Source organism: Falco rusticolus, chromosome 11 (assembly GCF_015220075.1).
Source record: "Falco rusticolus isolate bFalRus1 chromosome 11, bFalRus1.pri, whole genome shotgun sequence".
NCBI lineage: Eukaryota > Metazoa > Chordata > Aves > Falconiformes > Falconidae > Falco > Falco rusticolus.
In genome coordinates, this window is record NC_051197.1 from 7382807 (window position 1) to 7407398 (window position 24592).

A 24592-nucleotide genomic window follows, 5' to 3' on the forward strand; every position below is an offset into this window, starting at 1 on the left:
TGGGGCATTCCTCAGTGAAGGCATGAATTCATCTCTTATATATGGCACAAATTTACTGCTCTAACTTCCTCAGTTCCTTCCTGTTAACAGCAATACACTGGTCAATCAATGCACTGCTCAGTAATTAAATCACCTGTAAGACCTCCAGTGCTCATCCTGTACACACCGAATCCAAAACATTTGTGATCCTGGCAGAAGGGAGTTCATAGCAACACCTAGATCCTATGGGAAGTTGACAAATACTAGTGAATTATCAACATATTTCAGTAAAATTTCAGAAGCAGTTCTAAATTCACGCTTATTATCCTTATGCACTCTTCCCATATTCCTACATAAAGTTAAAAATTCACCTAAACCCTATTTTTTTTTCCAGGTCTGTACCCTTACTGGGGCTCAGCACCAAGCCTCCAGCGTTACTGACTGTACTGTAATCCCTGCCACCCATCATACATGAGGTTGGTTTGTTGGTTTTTGGTTGGTTTTTTTTCCACAGAGCAAGCGCACCACAACTGCACGTTTTCACAGATGCTCTCGCCCGAGAGAAGCCAGCCAGTCCCAAGGCTCCCATCCATTAGGATGGGAACCACACAGAACTCCCAGGAGTCCAGGCAGGAAGGCTAGCATTTTCAGTCTTCCACATTTGCCAAGTTCTCAATTCTTTGGTCTTCACTGATTCAGCTTTCATTCTCCCACATACAACCCAAGAGATGTTTCAATTCGCCTTCTGCTCTATCTTCCTAATTTGCAAAGCACTGCCAAGTTCTTTAACATGTCAACAGTGTTTCAGCACGAAGTGATAAGCTCAAGGGCTTCACAAGTACCGTGGTTACCATGCTTCAAGCCAAGCAAAGAACATTTTAACATTCACCTTTACATGGGGAGTTTTTATTGTACCAATGCTCCCCAAAACTACTTTTAGTAACTTTGCAATTCCATCAGCATGTACAAACAGTTTCCAGTTGCATCATGAATAAATACGAAGAAAAAGAGCTTTTCCCACAACAGCCTTGATGGGTTACTTTTAATTAAAATCAGTTTAATGATTGATAAGCTCTAGTATTTCCAGCAGCAAATGATAAGTGGTTGACTGTTTCCAGATACAGTGAAAAAACTGAAGATAATATAACTACATAAGCTAGCATAGTTAGTTTACTGGTTGTCAAACATAGGAAAGACTGAGTTTAGCATGTCAATTGTCATGACCAAGAGCAAAAATTAAACAAGTATTCTGTAGGAACCTGAAAGTTCAGCTATATAAACTCACGGAATCATTGTTTCCAATGCTTACTCTTCATCTCTCACGTAATACCTCTGCTGTACTTCCTACATCAGAAATCCATGAGCACAGATTTTCAGTATCTGGTTAGTATTTAGGGGGAGGGGATGTCCTATACATAAACTCAATACAGTTGCTACTTCAAAACGTTCTTCATTCATGCCCCTTAAGCAAACGGAAGAACACTGCAAATACCTGTTTCCTAGTATCCTTCGTTTGCTCTTTGAGCACGCGGAGGCAGCAAAAGGCTGTTCAGTGTACCTGTGTGCACATGAATGAAGACACCTCTTCCTTATAACCAAACCAAACACATCTGCAGCCAACTTGAGATTAGCCACATAACAAACCAAAGTTTCATTCTGCAGGGAACTCACTCATTCACTGCAGGGAAAAATAAGATTGTGTGTATACGGGAGTGTAAAATCCTAAAGCCCTAACAGGACCCTCGCTAGGGCTACCTGTATCTGCCTCAGTGTCAGCAAGGACGTAGTGCCATTGCAAACAGCTGCTGCATCCATCTGTTGTTCCCCAGCTAGTGCTGGTGGGAGGAGAGACAACACACAAGAGGGAGCATTTCCTCTTTTGTACTGTTATTTTATTTTTGTAGTAAGATCCATGTAGTATATAAAATATAACAGGAAAAAGTGAACAAAGCCTATAAAATAAACTGAGCTCAGATGACAAACCACTACAGCTCTGCTTTCGTGGTTTTATGATGTTACCAGAACTCATGTACTGTTTACCTTGTACTTCTACAGTTCTCTAGCATATGAACCTACATAAAAAGCTGATATGTTCCAATTAAGCCATAGTTAAGTGACAGATGTAGAGGAAAAAATGGCTTTCTTAAGCCACAGCTGCCCCTGACACAGGTTGCAATGATGTCTAGCTATACCATAATGCACACTACATCAAGAACCTTTAAAAAGCCTCTGAGAAAATGGATTCACATTAAGCATTTTAAAGAAAGGTCATAAATACTGCACTGTACCAACAGTACCTCCCAATATCCTCCTTACGCCTAAGGCGCATTTGTGGTTTTTAAGAAGCTACTACATAGATGACACCAAACCTAGAGGTAGGTTATAGGCAAAGGTAAGTTACAGGCAAAAAAAAAAATTATCCCTTTAGAGCTAGTCATTGCACAAACTGCCCCGCAGAAGGCAAGGCAAAGTGTCAACAACTCTCTCCTCCCACCTTAAACATTGCTCACACGGTGCATTTAATTCCTAGTGCCATAAGAATGACAACGGATCATCAGCTGCCTGTAAATGCAGTCATGCCAAGAGAACAGCTTGAAGTTATTCAAGCAAAAATCTGTTACTGTGCAAAACTGGTGCACTGGACTGTTACCAATGAGACCTCCAAGTTCAGGAAGTGACCTGATGGTAGAGAACCAAGGTGTCTGTTTTCCTTTTGACATGGGAAATACTCTACTTAATTAACAGGAGAACATACTGCTAAGCCTACATGGAAGGAGTCAAACATCAGCTTGTCTCAAAAGGTTAAGAGACAAGAAGAAAAAAAAAATAAAAAGAAAAAAAGTTAAGAAAGGTTAAAAAAAAGCACACTCTTCTGAGACCAAGTTTTCTTATTCAAAAAGTTAACGTACCAAAACAAGCAGGCACAACAGCTTGTCTATGGTATCATCTGGGATCAACACAGGGTTGATTAACAAGTATCACGTGTACATTTCAACAGGGATGAGAAACACATCTGCAAATACAATAGTTAACAGCAAATTAAACCCAAGTTTTAATGGTGTAATGCCTTCAGGTCACAAAATGTGGACAAAATTTTCATCTTAACTACCTTCTGTGCACTATTTGGTGATAATCAAAAGTAACAACGCTGAAGATTCATTTTATTTCTACTTCCAAAGGAAAAGGGGAAAAGGTTAAATAAGTGTTCTCCAATTTGTTCTCCACTATATGTACACCCACACACATACACACACGCACATGCACACACCCCTCTGAACTGCACTGACATTTCCTTTTGACCAAAAGAGTAGATCCTGGGAGTAAGTGCAAAATGCAAAATCAACTGACAGAAAATGCTGAACAAACAGCATCATAAAAATACAAAATATTTATATTACTGAACTATTAACAGATGATGTTCTCTGTTTCTTTAAAACTTTGGAACCACATAGCTGATTTCTTAAATCTAGTCCATGCCAGCTTCCAGAACTATTAATGTTTTAGTTAGCTTCATTCTTTGATGCTTCATCAAAGTTTTCTACGAGATCTGAAAGAGATTAAGATAGTTAATACAGTAATGCCCAGTAACATTATCTTCGTAAATTTAATGAAAAAGCATATATTATAGGAAAGGTTAAGTAGTTCTTAACTATATTCACGTACACCATTTCTTATGGGCAGATTTCGAAGGGCTTTTAGAAAATACAGTTTGTTTGAACATACACAAAGAACCAGAAATGCAGGAACACTCAGAAGAGCAGAAGTTCGAACACAAAGTGATTAAGATCTGATTTTCAGAGGTGCTACACTAGCTGCAGTTCAGTCTTGAGCCACCAGCATTCTTTAAAGAATGCCTGAAGTTAGGCACCCATTAACTGCTGTACTCCTGGAAACAACAAATTTTAGAGATCTGAAGTTTTCTGCAATATCACAAAGAAATAAACCAATGCCAGAGCACGAGGAATTGAACCTCAGGGTCCATCAGTTTGTTGTTTTAGCTAATATACCATACTGATGGATATAGTAGAATGTGGTGATCGACAAGGTGGTTATTAGTTTCACAAATTAAGAACTTGAAATATTTTTTATTGAGAAACTTTCAGACACTTACATAAGCCTTGTTTCTTCTACTAAAGAAATAAAAAAAAAAAAAACCACAACTCCAGACTCTTGATTTAAAGACAAAGTCAACCTGATGACTATGCCAATCATGTCATTCTGCAGCCCTAAAACCCTATCTGGATATTTAGTTCACCTGTTCAACCTCCCTGAGAGTATTTTAATCTATTTTCAACTAAGAATCAAGCAATTTGCACAAAGTACATTTTTTTTTCAAAAGCTGGAATCCAAAATTGTATTTTAATGCTGCCTAGTATATGAAGCTTCCCTTAGCACGTGAGAAGTATAATCACATCAAGAGCTAAACATTTAGATTCATGCATTTAAATATAAGTGTGTATGTGCCTACCTGGGACATCATCATCTTCTTCATCAATATCTTCAGATTTTGGTGCTTTACTATCCAACACTATAAAGATAAATTTGGTGCAAAGTTCTCATTATACAGAATTAGGGACAATCACACAACAAAATAAAAAACAGACGGGTGAAAGAAATTCATTTCCCCAACCCCCAGCAGTGACAAACACAGAAATGATTGGATATCAACAGTAAGCAAGCAGCCTGACCACATGGCCTACTTGTGAACATTCCTATACCAAAGTACCAGCACAGCCATTTTCAAACGCTACAAGGTATTAATGCAGAGCTAGCAAGAGACCAAATGATACAGAAAAAATGCAGTGTGACTAAATCTTCAAACTGAAGTCATGTGTTTCAATGCAACAATAATGTGGTACCAGTCAGGGACCAACATATCATATAACTCAACTATCAAAAGGCCACAACCGTAGGAAAAAGTACTTCTGTATCAAGGCTCCTGCATCAAACCTAGGCTTCTGTAAGTCATGGAACATGCTACAAGTAATCTAGAGAAATACAAGAACTTAAAAAAAATAAGAGAGTACTTCTCATTGGCCAGACTTCCTGTACTATCTAAAGAAAGCACAGTAAGTATCTATTGGTACCAAGGTTGTGTCAAACAAACATGCTGATGACAATCCATCGCCGTAAATTTTAAATGATATTTTACGTATTAGTAAAGGAGGAAAAAAACCCCTTCAATTAAACTCTGAACATGAAATACAGAAGAAATTGAAATGACTGATTTAGAAAGAATAACTATTCGTTGAAAACATCACAGGTGATGTATTTTTCAGTTCCAAATACAGACAATGGCAACATGTCCAGTTACAGTAGTTTTAATGGCCCTAAGTCTAAACTGAACTGTCCCCAGACTCAACTTTTAACTGTAAAATTACAGTATTATACCACATAAATATATACACACTCCCCAAGCTCCAATGGTTTTATATTAAGTAGAAAATAACCGTTTTTTTTAAATTTTGAATCAAATCCTTGATTTTGAGTTCATTTTTTAAAGTCATTGTAGTCACTGTTGAATTCCAAAGGGAATTATAGAACAGAAGATAAAGAACAGGTTTCTTTCTCCATATCCACAATAGAAATATGATTTGTATGAAGAAAACTGAATCAATTCTGTGACAAAAAGAACCTGTTGAATTTTTCCAAGTAAGAATGTCAACTCACTTTAAGTATATTGTCATACGCACCTGGAATCACAGCATGTCTGATAATTTTTTTTTCCATCCAGGTCTCCCTATATAGAATCTTGGAACAACAAAAAAAACCTGTTGTCCTGCGCTCCTCCTCCCTTGCTCCCATTTCCACAGCAGCAGCCAATAAATAAAAGTACATATGCTTTTGGTCACTTTTTAAGTAACGCACCTGTTGTTAACCTCTGGTTAAAACTTTTTATACTTCGTATGATCCTTAAATCAGCAATGAAAGATTCCAAGAAGACCTACCTTGTCTTGGGAATTGTTCAGCTAACTTCCGGAGACTTGTTAAGCTGTCAGCACCAAGCTGGCTTAAAATGCCTGGAAGCATTTCTGTGATCGGTTTAGCCTCTGCATGACCAGTAATTGCAAAAGTGTTAGCAGAGAGGGAAGCTTGAACCTTGGGGTTGTTGAAGTGAATAACTGTTCCATCATCTTTTATCATGTTCACCTGTTTAAATATATTAATAACATTTACCAAAATGTTGCAGCATCTTGTTGAACCACCATGATAAATTAATTCAAATCTAATTTAGAATATTAAAATTTTTAAAATTACAAAACTAGCATTCCTCCTAGAGAATAATATAACCATGGTAAGAGCATCTGGAACTACCACCACCTAAACTGGAAGTAAAATGTGAGTTAATTATAAGATACGGCTTCATACATAGTGTATGAAAATGTAGAATTTAAGAGCTGTAGCGCTTCACGAAACACCCTTATCTAAATGCTAAGTAATAAAAGTGCAAGGATTATATGTTCTACAGTTCATGTATATTTTTAACAAAGCCAGAAAACATACATAGGTTATTAGACTGCAAGGCAGAAATGAGTTAATGTCAAGAATGTCTAGGGGGGAAAAAAAAAAAACCAAAGCCAAAACCCAAACCTCTCAGCTTTGTGGTAACTCTTTACAAACTAAAAGCTCTAATAGAAAAGCCATGCCACATCAGTTTAAGACATCACAGTTCATGCGGATAGATGTGAAAGATCAGGAAAATGTTTCTGTTTCTGCAGCAGAATTGGCAAAGGCACAAGATTTACAATCTGGCCCACTTGCCAAAGCTGCCCAAGGCAAGGATGCTTCCTGCACATACATATACACACAGAACTGGAGGTTTATGTACCAGCTGCACTAGAACAGGCTTTTATGCCTTCCCAGTAATTTAATGATGACTCTTCTAAGACTAAGGACATCAGAGTGATCCTGCTGTCTTCCTCTTCCCTGGTGTTCTGAATCACCAAGAATTAAGTTTTACAGCCAGTACACCAGCCTGCTTTGCTCCTACTGTCAAAGTTTATACTGGCATTTTTGTACGGGTTTATCATGTTTTTTTAACTTAAAGTGAGACAGAATGGAAAGTTAAAAAGGTTTTTCTTCTGAGCATGGCTAAACTACAGTTATGCAGAAAACAATTTTGTCTGAAGAGGAAGACTGTTCTACCCATCCAAACAGTAGTAATAAACTTATGTGACAAAACTCCTAAGCATTATTTTTAGTAGAAGTTACAGGGAGAAAACAGGAATTTAGGAACTGAAGAATATAAAATACAAACACACATAAATTCTCAATCTTCACACAGCAGCAGAGATCAAAACCAAGTGTGTTGCTTTCCTGCAAAACTAAAGGCTGTCCTATCCTATGCACACAGGGAAATGGTGAAGGCTTCGAGCACAGCTGTCCTCTTAGAAACCTCTTAAAAATCACAGATGAGTTACTAATATTTGACTCAGCATGAATAGCCTCCCCAGACTCTTCTGTCTACACAAAGTTTACCAAAGTCAACTTGTGGCAACCTGAATACAGCAACATACTGCAATTATGTACCTAGCTATCAAGGCAGAAGCATGTAACATTATCTTGCTTTGTATCAAAACATTTAAAATCCTTACGAACCATGTCTGAATACAGATCTTATGCTTTGTGTAAAAAAAAAAACAAACAACAAACCAACCACCCAGAAGAACCGTGTCTTCCTTTCAGTTCATATAGTTCAGTGTATACATATCAAGCTTAAGAAAACAGAGCAACTGAAGTGTTTCTGTAGCAGAGGTATGAAAACTTAAAGAGGCAAACCAGGCTTCTACACCGAAGCTGTATTTGCCTTTGCAAGAGAGGTATGCACCAAGTGACCTCTGAAGGCACCCTGCAACCCTGCGTAAATTAATCACAGATTAAATACTGTGCTTCTTTAACCAAGTACTACAGTAACATCAAGCTCATGATGAAGGAACACCTCCTCCCACACAAGCATCACTCTCTACAGTGTTCTGGAAAACGTAAGTGTATCAGTTTGTATTTCATCCATGTCAAATACAAGTAATCAAGGAACATCTGAAACCTTTATATTCCTACTTAACACAGAAGCTGGTTCTGCACAGTTTTTGCTGTGCTGTAAGAAATGTCACCTCCTGTGACTACCACAAACAATTCTGGCAATTTTCATGCAGTGAAAGGACCTAATTTCAGTAAGACTGGCAAGTTCTTACTCCAGGTATTTTTAAGGGTTTTTTTATATTATGTACCACACAACTCTGCTTTAGACATGCCTGTTTACTGATGTGTGTGTTCACTGTTCTCTTTATGAACGTAATGACCTACTCTAAAGTCAAGAATCAAGTTTTGTTCTGCAATGAATGCAAGACACATATGTGACAAACAGCTTACTAGCTCCTGTAACCACTGCCTGGCCAGCAGAACTTTCTCCTTTCTTTAGGTATGTATGCATTAATGTGAATGAGGCAATAATCACATAACTTTACCAGTCAGTACCCAGACCAAAGTTTTTGCAGGGAAAGCTGTTGTTAAAAAAACCCTACACTGACAACAAAAGGATACAGTGAATTTACTTTCAAACAGGAAACACTTTATCACTATACCTCTTCAATGCCAGCAATGTTATTTACTGCCAGTTTTTTGAGGGAACTCTGAAGTTTTTTGTCATCAGCTGTAGCTGTTCTGTGCACTACCTTCTTCTTTCTGCGAGCTGTTCCCTACAAAAGAACCAAGAGACAACAGTCAGTTAAGCTCAAAATCTCACAACACTGTAATTTTGGAAGTCCTATCGCGCTCTTAGCAACCTATCTCTCAAAGTATGAGAAAGCTCAGTAGTCGAAAATGCTTCTCAACTTATTCCCCCTCACAGTTTTAGCTGTCAGTCTCAATTTTAAGTTTCTTAAGTGCAAAAGACCAAAAGGACACAAAACAGCAGCAGTATTTTCCCTTCCTACAAGCCAGATTATAAAAATACTATTTACTCTAAACCATATATAAGAAACTTCCACCAAGAACTTTATTTTCCCAAAATGAGGCACAAATACAGTGATTTTAAAAGGTCACTTCTGTAACCAAGTAATTAACATTTTTAAACTATTCCACAGACAGCAATATTGGAATTTCTACTCTGCAAACTTCTGCACAACCCCACCCACAGTACTGAACAGACTACAGGCTTTTTTTTTTTTTTTGGTCATATTAGCTACCTGCTGGCTCACAAAAAAGAAAACAGCTCAGTGCAGAGTCAGGTAAGCCCTGGAGCAGGCACAAAGGGAGGAACTTCCCAACAGGGAGAAGAGAAAGGCAGAACTGGAACAACCAACAGGTAAGCTTAGCTTGAGCTCTCACAGGTCGCAACAAGTCACTGAATTAAAGAGAAAGCTTACACATTGGAAACTGCTCATCTAGCAGTTATGAACTGAAAGAAAATTGCATTTCAGGTAGCACTACTACAATCCCAATCACACAAAAACTGTGTATTTCAAGCCCCAGAAGTGTATTTTTTTCCCCTCCTATGAACTAAAGCCTAAATTTTGAAAAATTTCAGAGATATTTCTCCTTCAAGTCACAGAAAACAGTAAATCTCTGATGCTTTTCTTACCTTTCCTCCTATTCGGACCTGCGCTTGAAGCTTGGCCAATTTTTCCTGGTTCATAGTGCTGCGTCTAAAGAATAAGAATGTGACACAAGCACAAGTTAACCATCAAAATATCAACAAAAATTTCTCAGTCCATTTTAAAAGTACTCTTAAAATTGCAGTGGTTTTTTAAACTTACAGTAAATTCACAAAAACAGCGCATCAAGCAAATACATGTAACAAAAAGCTTTACAGATAGACCACCTAAATAACACAAAATGGTCCAGTAGCAGCCTGTTTAGCTGAAGCGCTCATACCATGAAGAAGCTAATCAAAAGCACATTGCATTTTGCATCCGTCTGAGGTACTAACTGCAAATTTCCAAGCATGCCAGTTTACCGTTGGCACCATTTGACAGAGCTACTGATTCAGAACAGACCCAAATGTACATGTACCGCACTAACTGCTTCTAGGAAAACACCATTACCTTTAAGAGAGCCCAGGGAGAGACTCAGGGCTACCTTACTTTGAAGACTACTGCCAAATAACGAATCTCTGATACTTTTAACTAGTAAGCCAGGTCTGAACTCAGTGAGGTTCACATCTTGATAGATTTCTCATATGAGCCTCTGGCAGCTATTAATCCAATTGAATGACTGGGAAATTAAGTCAATTGGACTCCCCGACGGGTCAGGTGGGCCCTTTAAAGGAAGGGCTTTAAAGGAAGACCTGAAAATCTAATGGAGGGAAGAACACCCCAAACCTTCCAACACAAGGAAGGAACTTCGCTCCTCTGCCCTAGTGAGTCTTTAGTGATTCCCTGAATGAACGGGGAACCCCCTCGGCATTTGCATTGTGCCGGGGAAGCGACGAGGCGGAGACGGGGCTGCCCGCGAGGCACCGGCACCGCCGGGGGGTCGCCACACGAACAGGGCCTCCGCCGGCGAGGCGTGACGAGGGGCTCAGCCGGCAGGGCGGCTCGCTGGCCGCCCTCAAAGCATGGGGAGCGGGAGGGAATCAAGGTCCCATCCCCCGGGAGCCAGAGCAACCCCGCCCGGCCGCGGCCGAGTCACGGGCCAGCCAAGCCAGGGCAGACGCCGCCTCACCCGCGCCTCGGCACAAGGCCTCGCTCCCCCGTCCTCTCCTCAGGGAAGGGCCGGCGCCCGCGGCCCCGCCACGGCCCAGCGCGGCGGACGGAGGCGGGACGGGTCCGAGCCGCCGCGGCGCCCCGCCCGCCCCGCGCCGGTAGGCGGCAGGGGAAGGGAGGGCCGCGCCGGCGGAGCGGTGCCGGCGGGCGGGGGAAAGTCTCACCTGCGTCCGGCGGATCCTCCGCAGCCCAACACGCGGTGAGAACAAGATGGCGGCCAAGGAAGGAAAGAGAGGCGCACAGAGAAAGGAAGCTTCGCGCCACGTGACGGCGCCAGCCCGCCCGTGGATTGGCGGCGCCGCGGGGGCACATTAGCATAGCAGCAGGGGCGGGGCGCGGGGAGGCGTGCGCGCGGCGCGCGAGGCCCCCCGGGAGCTGTAGTCTGCGGGGATTGGCAGGGACCGATGTCCCAGGGCAGTGGCAGATGTCCCAGGGAAGGGCCAGTGCCCCAGGGCGGGCAGGGACCGATGTCCCAGGGCAGTGGCAGATGTCCCAGGGAAGGGCCAGTGCCCCAGGGCGGGCAGGGACCGATGTCCCAGGGCAGTGGCAGATGTCCCAGGGAAGGGCCAGTGCCCCAGGGCAGTGGCAGGGACCGACGTCCCAGGGCAGTGGCAGATGTCCCAGGGAAGGGCCAGTGCCCCAGGGCGCGCAGGGACCGATGTCCCAGGGCAGTGGCAGATGTCCCAGGGAAGGGCCAGTGCCCCAGGGCGCGCAGGGACCGACGTCCCAGGGCAGTGGCAGATGTCCCAGGGAAGGGCCAGTGCCCCAGGGCAGTGGCAGGGACCGATGTCCCAGACCAGGGCCGGTGACCCAGGGCAGTGGCAGATACCCCAGGGCAGGCACCGGTGCCCCAGGGCAGGCAGGGACTGCTGTCCCGGGGCAGGGACTGGTGCCCCAGGGCGGTCAGGGGCCAGGGCCTGGTAATCCAGACCTGGGACACAGCGGTTCCAAACATGTCACTACGCACGCTTTGGCACGCTGTCCCACTTGGTGAGCCCTCCTTCATACATGAGTGCTTACGGTCGGTTCTACCTTCCCAACCAGCTGGGCTGTGGCATACAAAGGCACCCACTCCGGTTGTGGTGCAACCAGAGATGCTTCATTGTACAGAGAAGCTCATATTTGTATCTCTGAGGCCGGGTACAAATTCCATCTGTATGTACCACCAGGCTCAGGGCAGAAGCCATTCATGAAGTTACATAGTTACATATCACTACAAGCATGCAGACACCTATTTGCTACTAGATAACCATGTTTATGTTACTCTCCTTCACAATACCCAAGCTGTTCTCTCATCTCCTCCAGGTCAGAGATCCATCCTCCTCTCGTATCTCTCTTCAGACATTCTCTATCCTCCTGCCTCTTATCTCCCATCAGTAATGGTCAGACACTCTCCGTACTCCTCTCACACATCTCTCTTCAGACATTCTCTATCCTCCTCTCCCACACTGGACAACTCTTGAGGGCAGCAGGACGAAAGGGATTTATTTGGGAGGAGAAAATAAGCCCGGAACCCACTGCTCCCGGCCGGGTAACCCCTGACTCTGTACGCAGAGTGCCGGGGCCCGCCGTGACTGTGCTCCGCTGGCCGGGAGGGAACGAGCGGGGCCCGCGGCGGGGCACGGGGCGGCCCCGCAGCCCGCTCCCTCCCCCGGCACCCGAGCGGCGAGGGCGGCGCACCGCCCACATCCGCCGCACATCACTTCCTGGGCTTTAAAAAAAAAAAAAAAAGAAGGAAAAGAAAAAGAAAGAAAGGAAAAAAAAAAAAAAAAAAAAAGCTCACCGGAGCGGGTCCGGTCCCGTCTCGGAGGTTTGGGGGCCGCAGCCGGGGCGCCGCCGCTGCCCGCGCCGACACCATGAAGGCTCAGCCCGCGGCAGCCTCCGTCTTCTGCCTGTGCCTGGTGCTGGCGGGCCGCGCCGCCTGCGCCGCCGAGGGGCTCGGAAAGGGTCAGGAAAGCGTTTCCTCGGGCTTCTCCTCTCGGCTTCGGTCACCGCCGCGGTGGGGCCGGGGGGGCGCGGGGCGGGGGACCGGGCCCTGCCGCCGCGCTTCGGGGGGCCGCCGGCTGCGTCTGACTGTAAAGACGAGGGGGCTGTGAGCAGCCTTTGCCGTCCCGGCCGAACCCCGAGAGTTCCCCTTGCGAGGGACCCCGCCTTTACGTGGCGAAGGCCCGGGCGGGAGGGCGCAGCGCTTCGGTGCCCCCCCGCCCGGCAGGTGCTGCGGGGCCCGGGCAGCCCGGGCAGGCGGCGGATGGCGCTTCCCGCTCCCCTTCCCGCCCGCCTCGGCCTCCCGCTCCCTCAGCGCCGCTCCCCGGCTCTCCCGGGCTGGCCCGGGCCTCCCCGGGTGATGCCGTGCCTGGCATCCTGGTCCGGCCCCGGGGGCGGCTGTAGCCTGCCTTAGGGAGACATCTCCCTGCAGGGCTGGTGGTAACGCCGTGCGGGCAATGACAGCAAAGCTTCGTGGTGGGGACCTCCGTCACCCCCCTTTTGTCTTAACAGTTAGTTCCTCAGATGACTTTCATTCAAAGGAAACACTCCGTAATGCATCCTGTAAAGCTTTTAAAACTGAAGCTTGTCACAAAGTGGGTTTCGGTTTGAAAACAAGCTTTCAGAAGGTGTTTCCTCGCTAGAACAGCTGTTTCAACGTGTTGGGCTTCAAATGGAATAGCTGACCTGTCAATAATTCTGAGTAAACGTGGTTTATGCTAACCCAACTGTTTTTTTGCTCTGCTACATGCAGCCGGTACACACGCAGCCCTGTCTGACGCTGCCTCTGCAGCGGGTACGTGTGTGAGATTGCACATGGATGGGGCATTCCCATCTTACCGCTAGCACAACTAAGTATTTGATGTATTACATCGTCTGTGTTCACAGTTGTTAGTATCAGGACGGAAGATAAGGTAATAAAAATACTGTGCCAACTGTTCAAACCTCTCAGATGCTGGTCTAAGATGCCACAAGGTTTTGCTGACCATGTTTTTTGGCTTTCTCTGGCTGCTTTGCCATAGCTGTCTGCTGGGGACAGTGTCCACTTTCCCCTGTGTCAGCAGTCGGAAATCTGTGGCTCCTGACCCCCGTGTAGCCCCCAACATCTGCCCCCCTCAGCACCCTGGGTACTGGGGGTTGCTGACTAATTCAAACCCTCAGTGATGGGAAGGGGCAAGCTGAGGCTGCTGTTTGGTCATCCCGGCGTTACTGGAGCCATGAGACCTCTGAGGAGCTCTTGCAGGGGTGCTCCCCTACAAACAATTCCTGGATCCCCTGTGTCTCAGCTCTCCGTGTGCCTTTCGGCCATGTGCTGTGTTGGCCACAGGGTCAAAAAACCTGGCAGCCCCTGCTTTGCAGCTGATAAACCTATGCTCGCAACTGACATAACAAGACTTGTTGTCTGGACGTGGGATAAAATATTGCCTCTGTTGTTCAGTCACTGTAACATTCAGAAATCTGTAGTGGCATTCTTTCTCACTCTTTGATGTTATTATCATCAGCAGTAATACTTAGCATCATAGTTGTAGAGCAATTAATGATCGTATGTTGGCCTAGGAATTTTTAAGTTTCACTTCAGTTCACATACAGTGGGATTTAGGAAGCCAAATGCTGACATGTTGGTCATTAATCTGTTGGTAAATGTTCACAGATTAAAAAAGAATAGGGAGTAATCAGAAGGCCCATCAATTTTAATCTCTGCTTGGGGGATTTTGGTGTCATTACCATATATGTAAAATATTCATGATTGTGGTATGTTTTTTGTTAATTAATTTCAGTGGGATTCCTCATAAGACTCTGTAGGTTGTAAGTATTTGCAGAAGTCTTTCCAGGACTGGGGATTATAGTTGGCTTTAAAAAAAGAACATAAAATGAGTTGAAAATATTCTTAAGGGTTGGACCGTTCTCGTCTGTTAATGACATGTTAAAACACACAGCGTTTATAAACCCTTCTCTCTGGCAGGTTTTGGAGATCATATTCATTGGCGAACGCTAGAAGATGGGAAGAAAGAGGCAGCAGCCAGGTATGTTAGCCAGTTATAAATACAGAAAAACGTCTTTAAAAACGTTCACAAAAACTGCATCAATCCTGAATTTCACCACAGAAAATAGTAATTATTAACAAACATGAGGGTGGTTTAGGAGACTGTTGATCCCTGTCGCTTATTGGAGAGAAAACAGTGTTTTGTTAACTTTGCTGAGGCACCACTGCAGTCTAATTAAATGACTGAAGTCCTAGCACGTCTTTGAAATGAGAAGAAAATAATATTTATCACAGCAAAGAAAGATGTGGTTCTCAAACCCACAAATGCATGTTTAAGGAGTACTTGATCCCCTTGAGCTCAGTGCTAATACCTTTGGTAAAATTCAATGTGCCATCAAAATTCAGATGACGCCTCAGTGTGAGATGAGAGTTATTTTGTTACCCTCTGCAGAAAAAGCGTCAAAGTTTCAAACTCTGGTGGACTGCTAAGTTGTTTAGTAGAACCTTTTCTGGGTTAAGAATGCTGTCTCGATGAAAAGGTGAAAAAACTACATTTGGACACATTTATTTCCTCAGAATTTCTTCTGTTTCTTGTTAAAATGTCAGAAGGAAAATTATATGCTTGTAAGTTCTACTTGTACTTTTAAATTTATAACCTAGATCTGACAATGCAGACATGAGTGGAAATTCATTATGCCTTCCAGGTTTGCTGTTTGAATTCTGCTCTCAGACTGATCCATCTGGCGAGTTCTGTGCTCTGGTGTAGACACCGAATGAACCCAGATGGTACAGTTCAGAAGTCTTCCAGGTTTTCATAACTGGGTATTTTAGATGGCGAGCTCTGGGGTTAGGCAAGGATGAGTGCTTCTGCTCAGAAAGGCGCTGCAGCAAGGCTGGGCGTCACGTGTGCCTGCTCCTTTCCCTGCGGGAAGCACAGACCTGCTCCATGCTGTGAGCTCGGCAGCACTCACTGGAGCATTACTGAGTTGAAGGATTAGGAGAAACCGCCAGGAGTGAAGGAAAGCTAAACCTAAAGTGAATTTTGGTTCGAAGTCTGACCTGAGGTCAGGAGATGAAAAATTGCACAAAATGAGCGGTTCTGCATCAAGTGAGATGCATCAGAGCTAGTGGTCTGGGAAGTCTTAAGATGTAGGTTTCTGTTCTGTACAGCCTGGGTGTGTGGGAGATGCTGGAGACACCTCGTTCATCTGTTCCCGGTGGGGATCCGACGACGCGCATGCTCCCGGAGCGGGAGATTCACTCTCGGGAGGGGGGGAGCTATTTGAGTAGGAGGTCGTGATCTCCCATTACCACAATTATTTTATCCTAGTGCCCTTGAATCTCATCACTTCGGTAGTATTTCTTTTAGCAATTAGCACGTCCTAGTCAGAAGGCTACTGATTTACATTCCTGTGGAGCGCATCTGCATCTGTGCTAATTGTCCCTTTTGGAGGGCAGTGGGCCGAGCCCCAGACCATCTCTCGCAGCACGGCTCCTGCCTGCTGATGGTTCCCGTTTTCGGTGCAGCTCCTGCCTGCACAGTTTTAGGCTTTTCACTATATTTTCTGGCATCACCGAGGGGCTCCCCACGCCAGCCCGCGGCCCCGCGGCGGCTCCGGCGCAGACCGCGGTTGCCCGGCGACCCCGTGTGTGTGTGTGTCTCCGTCTGTCTGTCTGTGTCTGTGTGTGTGTCTGTGTGACCCGAGCGGAAGCAGTCGCCGTCCCCATCCGGGTCAGGGCGGCGGCGGGCCGGAGGATGCCGCTGGTGGTGCTGTGCGGGCGGCCGGGCAGCGGCAAGAGCCGGCGGGCCGCGGAGCTGCAGGCGGCGCTGGGCGGCCCGGAGCGGCCGGCGCACGTCGTGGCCGAGGCGGAGGGCGGCCGGGCGGCGCTGCGGGCCGAGGTAGAGCGGCGGCTGAGCCGGCGGGACGTGGTGATCGTGGACGCGGGCAACGAGCTGCGGAGCATCCGCTACGAGCTGTACTGCGCGGCGCGGCAGGCGGGCACGGCGCGCTGCCTGCTGCACTGCGCCGGCGGCCCGGGCGGGCACGGCCAGCCGCCCTTCGAGGCCCCCGACCCGCGCAACCGCTGGGACCGGCCGCTCTTCACGGTGCACGGGGAGGAGCCGCTGCCGCTGGCCGACATCCGCGCCGCCCTGTTCGAGAGCGCCCCGCCGCCGCCGCACCGCGCCACCCGCCCGCAGCCCCTCCAGTCCAGCGGCTTCCTCCACCAGCTCGACCGAGCCACCCAGGAGGTGCTGGCCGCCGTCGTGGCCGCCCAGCGGAGCGGGGCGCAGCCCGGGGAGGTGATCCGGGTCCCCGGCGTCACCGAGGGGCTGGTGCTGAGCCGGCCGGTGAGCGTGGCCGAGCTGAGCCGCCTGCGGAGGCAGTTCATCAGCTACACCAAGATGCAGCCCAGCGACGAAAACTTGCCCCAGCTGGCCAGCATGTTCCTGCAGTACCTGAGCCGCAGCATCCAGTGAGCTGTCACCTGTGCCACGCACAGCAGTGGCCCTGGTCCGCTACCAAAGTACTCGCACCAGCAAGGACATCCCTTCCAGCCACAGCGTGGACATCCGGCATCCTGCGTGTCGGACCATGTGGCAGCAGCAGCTCTGGGAAGATGGATGCCGTGTCCCTGCAGCAGCTGAGCGAGCTGCAGTGCTAAGAGGGCCTGTAGTGATGCTGTTTCCCCACCCCAACGTTCTGCCCACTTGCATCTTTCAGAAAGGAGTAGGCTGCCGTTGCATCCCCAAGCAAGTCAAGCCTCCTATGGAGGCATAATTCCCAGTAATCAAATGGTGTCTGAACATGAAAGCCCAGAGGGTGGTGACTGCAGGGAAAAGGCATGTGTATGTCTCGAACAAGAAGATTTTTTCCAAGGCTGTCTCCAGATCATGTCAAACTGCAGAAGAGACTTCAAGTCCAGAACTGGAACAGGCTGTATTTTTGGGATGCAACCGTTTCAGGAACTCAAACTGAAGCCAAGAGATAGATTTGCAAACTCTGTACTAAGAAGGGTGCTGGCTTAGCAAACTTAAGTTTCTCTGTTTCAAGTTTAATAATAAAGTGTGTGCCTTAAATGGAGTAAAGTCTTAACTTACCTGCAGGACTATTTTATTGAGATAATTTGCTATGTCTTTTCTCTACAAGTTCATCATTAAACACCTTTAAAACCACCAATTGTATAAGAATGAGTGTTCTCATAGGAAAAATGAGCTAAAATGACAGTGTCTGTTCTGGGTGGAACTCTCCCATAAGTTTGTACCAGCTGTGAAGGGTAACTTAGTTTTGCGCTTAGTTTCAAAGAATTTCAGTCTTTGCTATACCCCATGTATAGCTTATATAAACTTTTCACTTTCTGGTGGGTTCTTCATCCCTCATTTTACTAAACGGTGGCTTTTTGTATGTGTCATGCCCCCCGGGTGAAGTGGGGCAGGAAGGGTTACTTCGGTTACGGTGGCTGTTCATCTGACATACCAGCTGCTAGGTGGACTTACGCATTGCAGAACTGAGAAATTACTACAAAAATGTTTTGATGTAAGTAAGTTTCCTTTGCCAGTCAAAGTGAAGAGAATAAAGCTGAGAAAACACATTCAGTATCTTAAACTTCTGTGAGTTCTCCCTAAGAGTTGGTATTTCAAGTCTCTGAGTGCTTCCATTTAAAACCTGCTTTGAAAATTTATCTTAACTTTAAAAAAAATTGTATTGCAGTATCCATTACCAGACATGTGAACTTTTCTGACTGAAACACTGACCCTTCATGATAGGAACAATGTATTTTCCAGCCTTAAATCAGCCTCTCCTCAAGAAAGAGGCAAAATCATGTTGGACCATATGGAAACTATATAAAAAAAGTGTGTTTTCATCATCAGGGAGAGGACACTGATGCAATACAAGCTTTGCTAGGGAAATGTGTATTCTTCCTCCTCACTGCAAACAGAATCCTATGTAAAGATGGTAGTGGTTAAGAACTACTGTATGTTGTTAATGGCTTCCTCTCCACCCTTTCCTGGCTCTGAAGGCCATAACTGAATGCTGCTACGGAGAGATTTCCTTTCATATCTATCTACAGTTAAAGAAAAACTCGGTACATCAGTTCTGCTAGTAATTGATTTAGTTGCTGCTATGTGCGTAGGCGTTTGTAATTTCTGTGTGTGAGAATTGTACTTTAACCACTAGTATGGTAACAGTTTATACAATAGCAGAAAGTTTACGGTTTGCTTTGCTTGGCATATCCTGAAAAAAGTATCCATATAGTATGTTCTCTCTGGGTTCCTTCCTTTCCTTCACCTGCTTGGAGGCTGTTCTTTCTGTTCTGGAAGCTATAGCATTATTACCAGCTTCCCTTGGATATTATTTATTAGGAAGAGAAAAGAGATGAGATTCCTGATTGCTTTTTCTTAGTTTATTGCCTTAGTCAGCATTCACCAGTTCAGCTGCTGGATGGTAGAAACAATGAAAGTGTTAGTAAGGACTTTGGGGTGAGGGAAGTGTGGAGGTAAGCATTGTACTACCTGGGTTTGCTCAATAGCAACAAAACTCACCCGTAGTTGTATCACTTTTCTTGTTAGAAAGGTGAAATTGGTGGAAAAGTCAGGAGCAGTGAAGTGGTGGATTAATTGCATCAGCAGCGCTAACAACAGGAAATACATGAAATTTATAGTGTCTTCAAGGCCCCTTTGTCTTGTTGCATAGTGCAGCCTGAATAGATTATAAAGAGACGTCGAGCTACTGAACCTGGTAAGCTTGACTTTGTCAGAAGGTGAAATGCTAAAGGGATTTTTGAAGAACAGAGTTAAATGAAACAAATCAGGGCAATGGAAACAACCTTTGGGTAGCGTAGGTAGTAAAGGTCAAGTGAATTATTTGGGAAGAGAGAGAGAATAATAAAAAATAAATTTGGTCCTTTTGCATTTATTTAGGCTACAGTTCCACGCAGGCCCCCTGCTCCTTCTTCATCCTGGCACTTGTCCCATTTGTCACAGATCTGTACAAGCATACCAACGTGTAGGAAGCTAGCTGGGCAGCTAGAGGGTTTGCTAGGGTACTGTGTTCGATTATTGCTCAGTAGAGGGTCTTATCACAGGAGGTGACCGATGCGTACAGACTGTAATGGGGAGAGGGGCAGTTACATGATTGTCATTCACTGGATTGCCTGTAGCAGCCACAAAAATCCATCCTGAGATCTCTCAAGCAGCTGGTGTCTCTAAGCATTTCCAGTAAAAAAGCACATAACCGGTTGCGTATCTGAGCAAATCTAAACTAGTGAGAGCAAATCTTCCAAAGAGAAAGTATCTTCTACACAAACAGTTATAATAAATTATTATTATACATATTTTAAAATCGGGAAAACTTTTTGCAAGACAACCTTAGAACACAGCAGAATCTCTTTACATCTCTCATTTGCTGTTGCATTTAGCCTTTGTAGAAGTTTTGACTGTTAAAACGTACATGTGATAGAACTAGGTTTAGAGACTGAAGTGTAAGCTTTCTTTGACAATTTTCTTTCTCTTTTTAGTGGTTTGCCTCTTATGGTTATCATCCACAAGTCTTGGTGTGGAGCTTGCAAAGGTAAGTGTATTTAATACTAGAGCTTGCTGAAATTTCTAATGAACTTTTGTATACAAATCATGTAACCATGCCAAAAGCCAGCCATGCCTAAATGATGGCAAAATAACAGCTGTGATGCTTGGCTATAAAACATGGAACAGAATGAATGGTCTTTGAGAATTAAGTGTAAATTGCCTTACTTTCAGCTGGTGGTTCTTTGAAGGTGAGGCTTTGTCTCTTTCAGTATTGCAAACAAACAAGCTGGGGTAAGGGTTAAGCTGCAAGGATGAGTTACTTGGGTGAGAACAGTGGTTTGCAGCAAGCTTTTTGCTTCTGTTCAAATGTGACTGCATGTGCCTTGGCCAGGCTTCATCATGGCTGCCCAGCAAGGATTGCTTCAGTTCTTTAATGTTCTGAGCTTGGCTTGAACAGTTTGGTACATATATTCCATTTACTCACTGCTTATCAAAAAGTACCAGCTCTCCAGAGGGAGGAAAGAAGTTGAGATTTTGATGATGACCTGAAAACCTGAAATCTTTTCCACTGTCTTTACACACCTCTTTTTTTTCTCCCCGCCCCCCTATTTAGCTTTAAAGCCGAAGTTTGCTGAATCCAAGGAGATCTCTGAACTTGCCCATAATTTCATTATGGTCAACCTGGAGGTAGGCTGCCCTGTGATTTGTATCTATGTTACTGCCTAGCCATTAAACATTTGGAGTCTTACTTAACTGGTTGCATCCTGTTTTGTGTACATCCGAAATCCTGCATTCCTGCATAGGTAGTCAGGATTGATTGATATAGCTGATTGTTTTAAAAAGAATTTTCTTTAGTCTGTTTATTTTAATTGTGTTTATAAACCTGGCTCTTTGCCATTGTCTCTTTAACAGTTTGTACCTTGTGTCATTCTGTTGCCACAATAAAGGAATTTATATTCATGCTCTGATAACTTATCAGACATTCCTACACCAAAGTGGAGCATTTAATGCAAATCGACAGAACAGAAAAAAATACTGTTATTTTCACAAATGATGCTTGCTTAGGTAAAAATAATTTTCTTTCCTTTGAGAGGGGAAGATGCTGCAATTACCTAGCATCTCTTCAAGATGTAAATTGCTCAGGGTAAATGGAATCTAAAGGCAATAGCTTGTTTCTTTAAAACGAGTGCTGTGATATCTTGCTAGTATGTCCCCTCTCTTCTGCCTTGGTTTGGTAGGATGATGAAGAGCCAAAGGATGAAGCCTTTAGTCCTGATGGAGGTTACATTCCCAGAATCCTTTTCATGGGTAAGGGATCCACAGCTGTTGTATTCACTCACAGGGCTGTGTTGCTGTTGTTGCCACCTAAATATCCTATTTGTTTTCTTGTTTTGTAGACCCCAGTGGAAAAGTCCACCCAGAAATCATAAATGAGAAGGGAAACCCCAGCTACAAGTATTTCTATACCAATGCTGATCAAGGTACATGCAAAGTAGTTTGAAGTGCATTTTTAGTGAGATGAAACTCTGATACTTTACAGCATAACTGAGGGCTGTTAGATACAATGTGAGTGAGAGGTTCTTTTATGCCTTGAGGAACCATATTCAGAATCATGATTCACCTCAATACCTACTATAATGTCTATAGGACCTAAACTTTGTCTCCAGCTGTGGCATGGAAAATCATGCAATTTGCATGATCCAGCTACAGATAGTTGGGAAAAGGGTACAGGACTGGTTTCTTTTCCCCACAGGTTAATTTGTTGATCTACATGCTGTAACTGTATTGTTTTAAAACACTTTCATCACCAGTTCATCATGATGTTTTCATCTTAAGATTAATATTTGATATCTCTCTGTCTAATCTTTCAGTTGTCCAAGGGATGAAGGAGGCCCAGGAGAAGCTAACGGGTGATGCTTTCAAACAAAAGCACCTGGGAGACGAACTATAATGAATACACTGAATGATGCTTTTCCATGACTTCAAAACTCTAAAAGGAAATGATTAAACAGACCGAGAATGTAGATGCACTGAGGGGACATAATTGTCCTGTCAACAATGTTAGGTTAAACCCTGTTTGGAGTTCGCACACATGCATCAGTTAGTGTTATCTCCTCCTCTGCCTGGCAGTGTGTACTGTGATGGTTATTTGCAACTAGGTAATGTGAAAACACATCACACTGTGTGTTTGAGCAACCACTAATATTTGGTGTTAAAAGGGAGGTGTGTAGGGCAAAACATTTGAGGACAAACAGTGTGATTGGAATAACTAGAAGTAGCCAACATTTTGATGCTTAATCAGGGTTGGATTCCTCTTTTCTCACTAGTATTATGTGATCCCATTGTTTTTACTGGGGATTCCTATGAATGGGGCATGTTCCTGGGCCAGGTGTTTTCTAGACATCCCAAACCATGAATTCAGTCACTAAGCCAAGTAGGATAAATTTCATGAATGTCCAAGTAGCATGTGAAATTATTAGCTCTGCAAACATATTTTTGTGTAAAACTGTGTGTGATTCATCTTCATTTGCCTTTGGGCAGCAATTTAACTTTTTCCTTACGCACTCACCTTTTGATTGTTTTATCAAGTGAGGGTGGGTTATGTTGAAGCTTTACGGGGATTCCCCTTGTATTCTTTGAATGTTTTTTGGCGAATGCCTTGCCATCACATTGTACTGTATTTTTGTACCAGGGTGAAAAATTAAACCTTTTTAAACATAAGCATGCAGACAGTGTTTTTTGGTAAAGGGCATAGCTTCCCATTCTTAAGGATGGGGGGAATATATTTTTGTTTATGTTGCAGTGGTTATTAATATTGAATGTCACAGCTGAAGAAGGTTTTTCTCCTTTTTATAATTAAAAAGACAACAGCTGGTTTTCCCTGTAATTAAAATTCAGCCATTTTTATACTACCTATACAGTTGAGGGCAGGGTAATACCTAGTGTTTATCTACTGGAACTGAAAAGAAAAATAGAGGAGGAAAAAAATCACCTCTTGTGACCTGCTGGAAACGCTTTTCCTAATGCAGCCCAGGGAGCTGTTTGGCGCCTTTGCCACAAGGGTGCATTGCTGGTTCATGGTCAACTTGTTCTCCACAAACTCCAACACTGTCCTCTGCAAAGCTGCTTTCCAGACTGTCAGCCACCAGCCTGTACGGGTGCACAGGTTATTCCTCCCCAGGTGAAAGACTCTGCATTTCCCTTTCCTGAACTTCCTGACAACCCTCTCTCCCCATTTCTCCAGCCTGTTGAGGTCCTTCTGAATGGCAGGACAACTGTCTGGTTATAATCTGCTCTCCCCAGTTTTGTATCATCTGCCAGTTTGCTGAGGGTGGAGTCTTGTCCGTTCATCCAGGCTGTTAATGAAGATGTTGAATTATCAACCCCAAGGGTTCTCCACTAGCGATGAGCCCTTTTCAGCCCAGCAGTTCTGTCAGTTTTCCATCCACCTCACTGCCCATTTATTTAAGTTGTATTTCATCAGTTTGTCTATGAGGATGCTATGGGAGATAGTGTTGAAAGCCTTAGTAAAGCCAAAACAAACATCACCTACTGCTCTCCCCTTGTCCACCAAACTAGTCATTTAAAGCAAAAAAATCCTGTCCAAAGGCACTTGTCATAACTTCCCATAACCAACACAGAGATCATTTTCTACAGATAATTTTTGAGGAGCTATCTGAGGACATTAGGTAGGGAAAATTGTTGTGTGCAATAAACCCAACTTGTCTACTGAGTCTGTTTTTACTGTTCAATAGCATTATAAATTTTACTTTCCAGACCAGTCTGCCTTTACGGGATTTTTGACACCAAAACTCAGTTGGGCACTAAAAGACAAGGACTCAGTGGAAATAATGGAATTATTGCACATTACTATTACCCTGCTCAGCTACTAAATGTTATCTACAGGTTTTATCCTCGGCTTCTCTTGCAAAATTAACAATGAAATTGAACTCGGCGACTATTCTCAAGTTGTATCAGCCTTCAAAGGAAATAATTCTATGTAAGTCCTGAAAAAGGATTTGTGTTTTGCAAAACTGTCTTTTTTTTCCCCAGCTGTATCACTTGACTTAATAAAAATTAGGTCCTGTCTGATGCTTCTTATTTCATTTATAACCTCAGATTGACACGACTATAAAAAATCATTGCTGTGTCTCTTTTTTACTTGCCACCAGGGGGAGGACTCTGCTTGTTCATTTGGGATATGATTCAACAAATAATTAAAAAAAAAAAATCTCTCATGCCAAATAGCAGAGTGCATCTCTGTGACTTCCCAGGCACGCTTTTGCAGCAGCTCTGCCTTTGTCTTTGCAGTGAAATTACAGCCTGTAAGATGTACATTGTTTGTCCCTTTCTTTGCAAAACGCTCTGATGTCAGAAGCAACACAGCCTCAAAGTAATTTTTTAAAAGTTCTTCATCTA

The 24592-nt window shown here is 44.3% G+C and overlaps 3 protein-coding genes across 3 annotated transcripts; 2 read left to right on the forward strand and 1 right to left on the reverse strand.

Moving 5' to 3' along the window:
• Positions 1 to 1015: 1015 nt before the first annotated feature.
• On the reverse strand, positions 1016 to 10977 carry BTF3L4 (basic transcription factor 3 like 4). Its single transcript, XM_037403594.1, has 6 exons — positions 10847 to 10977; positions 9560 to 9623; positions 8562 to 8675; positions 5928 to 6129; positions 4448 to 4507; positions 1016 to 3526 (listed from the first exon to the last, which is right to left on the reverse strand). Exons 2-6 carry the CDS (start codon positions 9611 to 9613, stop codon positions 3480 to 3482), a joined length of 477 nt encoding a protein of 158 aa, XP_037259491.1. The 5' UTR covers positions 9614 to 9623; positions 10847 to 10977; the 3' UTR covers positions 1016 to 3479.
• Positions 7723 to 17824, forward strand: KTI12 (KTI12 chromatin associated homolog). The gene is made up of 2 exons (XM_037403592.1): positions 7723 to 7734; positions 16192 to 17824. The coding sequence occupies exon 2, from the start codon at positions 16406 to 16408 to the stop codon at positions 17126 to 17128; it is 723 nt and encodes a 240-aa protein (XP_037259489.1). The 5' UTR covers positions 7723 to 7734; positions 16192 to 16405; the 3' UTR covers positions 17129 to 17824.
• Positions 12404 to 24265, forward strand: TXNDC12 (thioredoxin domain containing 12). The gene is made up of 7 exons (XM_037403593.1): positions 12404 to 12629; positions 14629 to 14689; positions 20167 to 20219; positions 20787 to 20860; positions 21412 to 21481; positions 21571 to 21654; positions 22045 to 24265. The coding sequence occupies exons 1-7, from the start codon at positions 12539 to 12541 to the stop codon at positions 22122 to 22124; spliced, it is 513 nt and encodes a 170-aa protein (XP_037259490.1). The 5' UTR covers positions 12404 to 12538; the 3' UTR covers positions 22125 to 24265.
• Positions 24266 to 24592: the final 327 nt, after the last annotated feature.

Excerpts from the sequence above, each read along its gene's own strand:
- TXNDC12 (XM_037403593.1), top strand. The coding sequence starts at position 12,539 with ATGAAGGCTCAGCCCGCGGCAGCCTCCGTCTTCTGCCTGTGCCTGGTG. Across the intron at positions 21,482-21,570 it reads TCCCAGAATCCTTTTCATGG|ACCCCAGTGGAAAAGTCCAC; the intron begins GTAAGGGATCCA and ends CTTGTTTTGTAG. Across the intron at positions 21,655-22,044 it reads CTATACCAATGCTGATCAAG|TTGTCCAAGGGATGAAGGAG; the intron begins GTACATGCAAAG and ends CTAATCTTTCAG.
- BTF3L4 (XM_037403594.1), bottom strand. The coding sequence starts at position 9,613 with ATGAACCAGGAAAAATTGGCCAAGCTTCAAGCGCAGGTCCGAATAGGA. Across the intron at positions 4,508-5,927 it reads TGAACAATTCCCAAGACAAG|TGTTGGATAGTAAAGCACCA; the intron begins GTAGGTCTTCTT and ends TTATCTTTATAG. Across the intron at positions 3,527-4,447 it reads AGAAGATGATGATGTCCCAG|ATCTCGTAGAAAACTTTGAT; the intron begins GTAGGCACATAC and ends AATCTCTTTCAG.
- KTI12 (XM_037403592.1), top strand. The coding sequence starts at position 16,406 with ATGCCGCTGGTGGTGCTGTGCGGGCGGCCGGGCAGCGGCAAGAGCCGG.